The sequence below is a fragment of the Humulus lupulus genome, chromosome 3 (assembly GCF_963169125.1).
Source record: "Humulus lupulus chromosome 3, drHumLupu1.1, whole genome shotgun sequence".
In the NCBI taxonomy this organism is placed as follows: Eukaryota; Viridiplantae; Streptophyta; class Magnoliopsida; order Rosales; family Cannabaceae; genus Humulus; species Humulus lupulus.
Window position 1 is genome coordinate 63,005,399 of NC_084795.1, and position 8,969 is coordinate 63,014,367.

Consider the following 8,969-nt stretch of genomic DNA (forward strand, 5'->3'; position numbering starts at 1 on the left):
GAGCAAGATCGAGCGGGCCAAATTATTTACTTATTAAAAATTTTATTTTAAAGTTTGTTTTATTTAAATGTTGCTCATTTTTATGTTAAAGACAAGTATTTTATTTTTTTATAAAACCATGGATACATGTATTTATTTTTAAGCTTTTATTAAATAAAAGAGCAATATTTACGATTATGACCCAACGCTGTGTTCTCGGTAATCTATGAAAAATTAGGGCGTTACATGACTACACCATTTGGATTCCCTAACATTTTGTTCTTGTTGAATGCTAGGTATTGCAAGGAATCCAAACCGCTTTGAAACAAGACCACAGTCTTCCAAGTCTTTCTCTAAAACAACCTAGTGTTTGTGTGGGCAAGTCTCAACACATGAGAAGAGAATTCCTAGAAAAAAAAACTAAAAGAGAGTGGGCGATTAGGTGTAGAATATTAGTAGTGAATTTTTACCTTGTCAAATTAATCTGATTTAATGCATTCTATAACACTAGTATATAAGCAATTACCTAGGATATGAAATAGGCTTTAGTTTCCCATTTTAATTTAATTATTTAATAATTATAATTAATTAAATACTTGTAAAAATTAATCAATTATAATTTTGACATTTATTTAATTCATTTTATTAATACTAATACCAAACTATCAATATTAACAAAATTGTCCCAATTGGCTATAATACTCTCTTTTTGAGACTTTGCAATAAAACCTTCAAAGTTTCTTCTATTTCTTTTCTCACAAAATATCAATAAATAATTTAACATTATTTATTTCCATTGAATTAGTCAATATGATATGTTAATAATTAATTATTCAAGACTACTAGGTTCATTTTGATAAGAGATGACATGGGGACCATGGATCCATGAACTCAAGCTTCAATAAGTTACCATGAGTTTATTTATAACAAATAAAGTCACTACCATATTAATTTCTCGTGACTCCACTATAGACTCAGAATCGCACTCTTGAATTCATAGAACACTTTACACCAAATGTAACTATGTTATCCATTGTTATAACATAACCGTCATTCAATCCTCTACAGATGATCTACTAATGAGACGGGTGCAAATTACCATTTTACCCTTCATTGGTATTTTATCCTTAACTCCCACTAAGTTCCTTGTAAATGATATTTCCATAAACTTAATTACAGAAATGAGTACTCTATCCTTTAACACTTGAACCAAACTATAAGGAAATCATCATTTCACTTCTTAACACAGAAGCTATAGATTTCATGTCTATGATAAATACTCCCACTCAATTATACTATCAAATCTCCAATATGTAAGTATGAGCTAGTCAGTCGGGTAAGTTGATAACAAACAAATCAAAAGACTTGAATAATACAATTAGCAGAATATTAATCACTCCGAATTAAGATTGAATTGACCTATGATCAATGTTGTGATATGATTAGATTAGATAATGACGATACTTACTTATCTTATCAATAATCAATATCGGTACAGTCCAATGCAACAAAATACATCTGATCTTATCTACTTGGTCAATGCCTTGGATAATACATCACACCCCGAATGTGTTAGTAGATCATATCGTAGATTACCAAATCAGTGAAAATCCAATGCATTGACTTAACCTTAGGACTTGTTCTTTTGAACATATAATTACAATTATAATCCACTATGACCTAGTCACTATAATTGTAATTATTTATATGTTCAGGATTTTATAAATGTTAGTAGTATTCCAATAATCATGTAATAAAACAAGCAAGCAACACGGTTGTCAAACTAAATAATTTATACTTTTTTTATTGACAATATAAAATCGTGTTACATGTCTAACATGGTTTTATAAGGGCATAAAAATTTTATTATAAAAAGAGAATTTTTCAAAAAATATGGCTTTTATGTCATCACTGTGCAAAATATCTTAGGTGGAAGGCGAAGAAGGCCTCCTTTCGGGGGGGCCCGAGCCATCAGAGAATTAAACTTTTCCTAATTTGTATGAGAAAATTTATTAAAGAAAAATAATAAAGTAAGGGAAACACAATTACTAACTAACTAAAATATGAAAGCTAAATTTAAAACCAAAGAACATAAGTCAAACAAGGGTACTATCGTAAATTAGCATTCCACTATTCTCTCTCTCAAACCCCAGGCACACAAAACTTTTCTCTCTCCAAACCCAGCCGCACGATTCTCTTTCTCCCATCTCTCTTCTCTTTCCTTTTGCCCTAGCCACCACCTCCCTTGTCTTCCACTCACCTGCCTCACCATCTCCACCATCATCTCCGGCCACCCACCATCACAACTTGCGATTCACCTTAGGCATGCACCTCCGGGAAACCCAGCCCAAAACATCCCCGTCGAGCCATCGACGAACCCAGTCCCAATTCGCGCACCTCTACGCAATTCCATTTGCGAGCCCCCAAATCCAAAATGATGGGGCTAGGCTGAGGCGAGGGATGTGCTGGTGGTGGTCGGAGGCGAGGAAAAAGGGTGGTGCCTGGGCCGAGTGCGATCCGTGGTGCTCTGTGTTGTGCAAAACGGTGGGATGGATGGGGTTGCGACGGGGTTCTACGCGCAAGGGATGGGGCTTCTGGTGGTGGTCGGAGGCGAGGGAGGAGGGTGGTTCATTGTCAGATCTGTTTTTTTTTTCTATCTTCGGGTCTGTGGTAACTGGTTACCTTCACGTTCTTTGTGTGTATATTTCTAGGGGTAATTTACTACCTTCACGTTCTTATGTGTGTGTATATTTATGGGTTCTTTATGGTAACTGGTTACCTATGTTACTTAAAACATATTTATTTCTTGTTCCTTTTTTAATGAAGTGTTCTTCCTCTTTTTCCTTCAAATTTGATGTTTCTTTTCATTTCTAATATGAGTGCCCATCACCCCTCTTATGGTAACTGGTTACCCCTCTTATGGCAGAAGGTTACTCGTCTCAGGGTAACTGGTTATCCCTCCTGATACATATTATTTAACCTAGCTCTAGGACTTTTTTTTTATATAAATATGAAAAATCAAACAAGTAATTGGTTACCCCTCATCATACATGTTATTTATTTAACTCTAAGATTTTTTTTTTTTTACATAACTGTGAAAAATAAATCAAGTAACTGGTTGCCTTACCTAGATTTTGAAAAAAAATATTTATAATAAACATAATTCATATTACAAAAAAAAAATTGCATAACAACCAAAGAAATATTTAATATAAAAATAGTAATATAAAAGTAATATAAAAAAAAATAAGCTAAAAAAACAATCAAATTACAAACATACCATTCCAAATTAATAAAATTTTATCAAGAGTAAAATTATGGCATAAACAAACTTTTATACAAAAATATGAGAAACTAAACACACAAAAGTGAAAATTCTTAAAAAAAAAAAAAAACCATATATTAACTTTTCTTGAAAAAAAGTCATATTTTTGCAAACTCTATTAAAAATCTCATATAAAATATAATTTCCTTTTATAAAAATCATATTTTTGAAATAAAAGTTAAGACTATATAAATGAAAAAATATCATTAAAATCTATATATATATGAAAAAATCTTTTTTTTTTGTTGAAATTATATATTTTTACTTTATTGAGTAAAAAATAATCATAATCTCTTTTACCAAAAAAAAATTTAACCTTAATTTTAAAGTGTGAAGTGGATTCGAAATACAGTAATTAAAGAATGATATTTTTTCCTTAAAAAAAAAAGAATAATATTTATTGTTCATTATATTCTTACAACTCATAACAATAAATAAATCAAGAGAATGATACTCTAACTCAGTCTTTAAAAATGAACTGAAATCAACTTTAAAAGAGACAAAAGAAGATACTTAACCAAAATAAAAAAAGTCTTACGTTACAAAGAAAATAAGGAAGTGAGAGTTTTCTTACGTATTAATAAATAAGAAATATTGACAGAAGTATTGAGAAGAAGAAAATAGAGATGAGGCATTGATAGAAGCAATATCAAAAATAAGATTAGTTAAAATTTATAATTGAATATGTAATTTATTAAAAGTGTGGAGAGTCACGTATGCCATTTATTAAAAGAGAAGGATAGAACGACCAAAAGTAATATAGACTTAGTGCGTTTCTCCCGTTTGAATTCAAATAGATGAGAAAAAAAAACTAATTAAGTGATTATTAAATTAAAATATATATAACTTATATATTGTCACATCTTTTTAAAAATTATTAGTGACACAAATTACATCATGTTATAGTGTATCGATGGCTTGTGTATGGGACACTCCAATAACTGTAATATCCTTTGTTTTTCGTTAAATTTTCGAAGACATTGACTTATACTTCTATTAAAATAGTAAAGACTGATTTGGTGCTTACTTTGATTCATAAAACTTTAAAATTTGTAATTTTGATGCTAATAATACCTTTAATACTAATAATCAAATAAGGAACAAAATAATGTGAGTTAAATTTAAATTAACAAGTAATTGGACCATTTTTAATATTATTTTGTAAATTGATCTTCTTTTAAATTTGCCTTTTAAGTTGTTGAGAGTTTTATGAAAAATTATTGTATAAAAGATTATCAAAAAGAAACTTTTATCCAAAAAAAAAAAATTGTTTTCCCAAACACTAAAACTCGATATTCTATGAGATAGATAATTTTGAGCATTAAACAAAACGAAGACCAACCAAACAAAAGCTTTGATCAACATGTTCAAGTCATAATTGGATATAATATATATTCCGAACTTTCACTGGATTTTCTTATATATTGCTAGTTCTTCTTTCATTGTTTTTATATAATAAAACCATTAAAAATCTAATTTTCAAGATAAGTACCACCTCACCTTCTGTTGAATCACAACATTTTCTAAGAGAATTTTGACTTTTTAATGCTTATATATAAAGGACATTTTCAGATCAGCTTAAATCACATACAATAGTTCGGAGAAAATATGGATCCAAACAGTTCAAAGCAGCTTCCAGCTCATGGGCAATGGACCACTGGCTTTTATGATTGTTTTGAGGATCCATCTAATTGTAATTAGCTAAATATTATTATGCTATTTCTCTTCTCTTCTTTTCTCTTGTTTGTTTTAGTAATGATTATATAAACTTGTGATACATAAAATTGTTCATCTTATAAATTATAGGTTGCTACACATACTTCTGTCCATGCGCCACCTTTGGGCGAATTGCAGAAATCACAGATAAAGGAACAATATGTAATTCACCTAAAAACTCGGTTCAACATTTTTATTCACTTTTAAGCACACACAAAAAAGGTGTTTTTAAGTAAAATTAATGATGAAAATGGTTTGGAAATGATTGCAGCTAGTACAAGGGCTTGCATACTGTACTATGCTATGGGGTTTGCTCACTGCCTATATGGGGCCACATACCGAACCAAATTGAGAGCGTTGTTTGCTCTACCCGAAGAGCCTTACTCAGATTGCTTTGCTCATTCTTGTTGCTGCATTTGTTCCTTGACTCAAGAGTACAGAGAGCTCCAAAATCGTGGGATTGATCCAGCTATAGGTGATGCACAAAAAACACACTCCGTTTTTCTTTTTTCTACAATAAATAAAAATGAGACATTAGTTTTATTAACTTCTGTTATGTTTTGTTTGAACCAAGGGTGGCAAGCAAACGTTGACAAGTGGAAACGGGAAGGACTCAAGCCACCATTTTCTGAACAAGGCATGGATCGTTGATGTTGATGTCGTCTCTATTATTGCTAGTTGTGTCTGATTTGTCGTTTCTTGTGCTTGTGTGTTATCATGCTTGTATTTCTAAAGATTTTCCTTTGCAATTGTTTGGCTTTATGGTTTGGTAATCAGAGTGCAATAATGTTTATCATAAGCTCCCTTGTATGTTACTATTCTATAAAATTACATCATTTTTTAAACTTTTTTTCTTCTTATTTTTTTTAAAAAAAAAGGGTCCTTTGGTTAAGGCAAGCTCACAAACTAAAACAGCCAATTAGTCTTGCAACTAAATCTCTATTAACATCCACTGACCACTGACAATATTAGAAAAACTCAATTCTTTTTTTTTCTTTTGGGGACAAAATTGTTGAACCTTCAAAGGGCTGTGAGCTATAACTTTGTACAGAGAAATAACAGCAAAATTACAAGAGAAGGCAATCAATCTCATATATACATTCCGTTGCTCTGAAGGATTTAATCCACTGCCTAAGAAGCACCCAATTACAGATTCTGGTGATGTAGCATTAAGCATATTGAACGGTATAAGGCTTCCAAAACCAAAACATAGCTGGAAATGTCGAACAGGATGACCAGAGCTCAATGATCCACTTCTAAATTCTTCCGTTTGAGAAACATTATGAATACATCATTGGACTAATCATTCTACAATCTCTCCTTCCTCTAAGTCATCCTCTACATTTGAGTTTTTTCTGTCATCTTCTTTGTTATATATACTTTCAAAATCATAAAAATCGTCACAATAGTCTTTTCTGTCATCTTTCTCTAGGCTTTTTCCATCATCTTTCTCCTCTTCTTCCCCGTCAAGTAAACCTTCCAAATTAAGAAAATCATCCGGATTAATTTCTTTAATTAACTCTGAGTATTCATCTATTAACTCTTGATCAAAATCAAATTCCACATTTCCCTTATCGGTGTTTGAGATAGGTGATTGGAAGCCATCTTCTGCTGCAACTCCTGTGGACGTAGCTCGCTCTGATGAGTTATTCAATACATTCTCAGACATACTTTGGTTGGTGAACTGATGTGGGGAAGCCGACTTCGCCAAGCTCTCATTTTTCACAAGATCGTAGAGTTGAGGCAAAGACCTGCCAATTTCCATTATTTCTTCCTCTTTAAAAGGAACACCTCCTATCTCTAAATGACTATCGCTTTCAGAAGTTTTAAGGTCCGGTTTGGGAAAAGTGGGATAATCATCTTTAACAACTTCGAAATCAATATTGTGTGAAGGGAGGAAAACATATATGACAGGGTACTCCAAAATCACCTTATTTGTTAATTGCTGCCTTAGGGGAACCTTAACATCTAACTCATAGAAAGGTGAAGTTGACCCCTGAAATAACACAAGTGAAAGATGGTGTCAATGGAACACACTTGTTATCCAAACAAAAATGACCGATAGAAATACATCAAGTAAACACAACACTAATTATATTAATTTGAATAAAACCATGGGGCATTGAATATGTACAGAGAGAGCTGAAACACTTGGCAGGTAAATAATTTTCAACTCTAATTGATATTCTAAAAATTCTCACTGTATCTATTCTAAGAAAATCAATAGCAAACCTTTTGATATTTCCGGATAAAGAACTTCAGATTTTCAAGGTCTTCCTCACAAAATCGCTTCAGTTGATGATGATAAGGACCAGGCTTTAAATGGTTCCCAATAACGGAGGAGATATTCAGGCTTTCATCAATTCTGTATCACCATCAAACTCATAAACCATTAAGAAAGTAAAGATATAAACACATTGCTTGAAATGCTAGAAATCAACCAGCGCACCCATGATCAACTAACACAACATCCGTTGAATGAAATTGCCACTCGATCGTCCAGTAGATGCATTTCTTCCTAAAGCATATCAGACAGGAAAACTTTAAAAATCACTAAGCTAACTGATAGTAAACCATTTTTATGCGAAAACAATAAAGAAAAAGAAAAATCACCACTAACCCATTAATGTATCAAGACAAGATATTCAACCAAGAATTCTAAACAGGGAATATATCACATTAATGCCATTGAAAAGTTATGATCCTTTCTTTTAAGCCATTAACCTTTTATCATAATTAGTTTGATTCTTCTCTCTTTTTGTCATGCCACCTGGAAGAAACAAAATCTTTGTTCTCCTACTTGCAGCTGCACTCCTAACACTCCTAAGGAAATACGGTAGCCTATAATGATTGTATTTGCATAACTTTTTCCTCATTCTTTGAGCAGATTCAGAAACCCTTTTCACCTCCTCCAGCAAATTATAATCTACACCAAAAAGAAAAAAAAAGACAAACAGAACAAACCCAATTCAAAACAAGAAAGAAAGAAAAAATATCAAGAAGTCGTTAGAATAAAAAAAATGGAAAAATAAAGGAAACACAGGCGAAAAATGAAGGGTCCAGAAGAAAGAAAATACCAGATATGAGCTGATTATCGTCGAACTGAGAAAGAGGAACGAACTCAGTCCGGTTCCTCTTGCCCGTACAACCAGTGCGTTGTTTGTGAGCTTTGACGCAGGGGAGACTACAAGAGCGAAAAGAACAACCTGGGCATTTGTATTTTGAATCATTCAATTTGCACTCTTCACATAATTTTGAGTCTTTTCTTTCTTCTCTTTCCTCCATTTTCAGTCTCTGAGTCTTGCAAGCTACGAGAGGTTTTGTTTGGGGTTGAAGGAATGTGGACTAGGTTTTAAACTTTATAAAAAAATAATAATACGTTCTGTTAATTGATCTAAAAAATCTGTTTAATTTTCCTAAGAGAGAATTACCGTAATCTTTAATCTAGTTAGGGGGGCGGCCGGGCGGGGCATTTTATTTGCACACACATTATTTTTATTAAAAATTAAGGGTTATATAATATATCTTTTATTAGCTTATGCTTACATTTTTTTATTTTTCATATTCTAAAAAATACATATAAATAATATATATTATAAATATTTAAATTAAAAAAATTAATGCAAAAAATATAAAAATGTGTTAAAGTAAAAGCTTTTTTCTAATAAAAAATTATACATTATGTTAAAAAAATTATGGAAACAAGATAAAATAAAATTATTAAAATTAACAAAAAAAAATAAATTAAAGAATGTCAGAAAAATTATTGAAATAAAATGTTAAAAATTAATTTATGTTTTAATTAATGGGATGCCTCTAATATTTAGCTATTTTTTGGTTGAAATTAATTATCTGTAGCATAAAAAATTACTAAAAAATTTTTTCCAAATAATTTCTTAACTTCTTTTATTAGTATTTGATTGTACGTGTTAATTAGACATCGAAGCAC

At 31.3% G+C, this 8,969-nt stretch overlaps 2 protein-coding genes across 2 annotated transcripts; one reads left to right on the forward strand and one right to left on the reverse strand.

The window, feature by feature from the left end:
* The first annotated feature begins 4,891 nt into the window (after positions 1-4,891).
* Positions 4,892-5,793, forward strand: LOC133822750 (protein PLANT CADMIUM RESISTANCE 7-like). Its single transcript, XM_062255190.1, has 4 exons — positions 4,892-4,997; positions 5,111-5,182; positions 5,292-5,495; positions 5,595-5,793. Exons 1-4 carry the CDS (start codon positions 4,913-4,915, stop codon positions 5,669-5,671), a joined length of 438 nt encoding a protein of 145 aa, XP_062111174.1. The 5' UTR covers positions 4,892-4,912; the 3' UTR covers positions 5,672-5,793.
* Positions 5,794-5,939: 146 nt separating this feature from the next.
* On the reverse strand, positions 5,940-8,363 carry LOC133822749 (uncharacterized). The gene is made up of 5 exons (XM_062255189.1): positions 8,098-8,363; positions 7,745-7,946; positions 7,470-7,538; positions 7,253-7,385; positions 5,940-7,016 (listed from the first exon to the last, which is right to left on the reverse strand). Exons 1-5 carry the CDS (start codon positions 8,303-8,305, stop codon positions 6,324-6,326), a joined length of 1,305 nt encoding a protein of 434 aa, XP_062111173.1. The 5' UTR covers positions 8,306-8,363; the 3' UTR covers positions 5,940-6,323.
* Between the last annotated feature and the right edge of the window lie 606 nt (positions 8,364-8,969).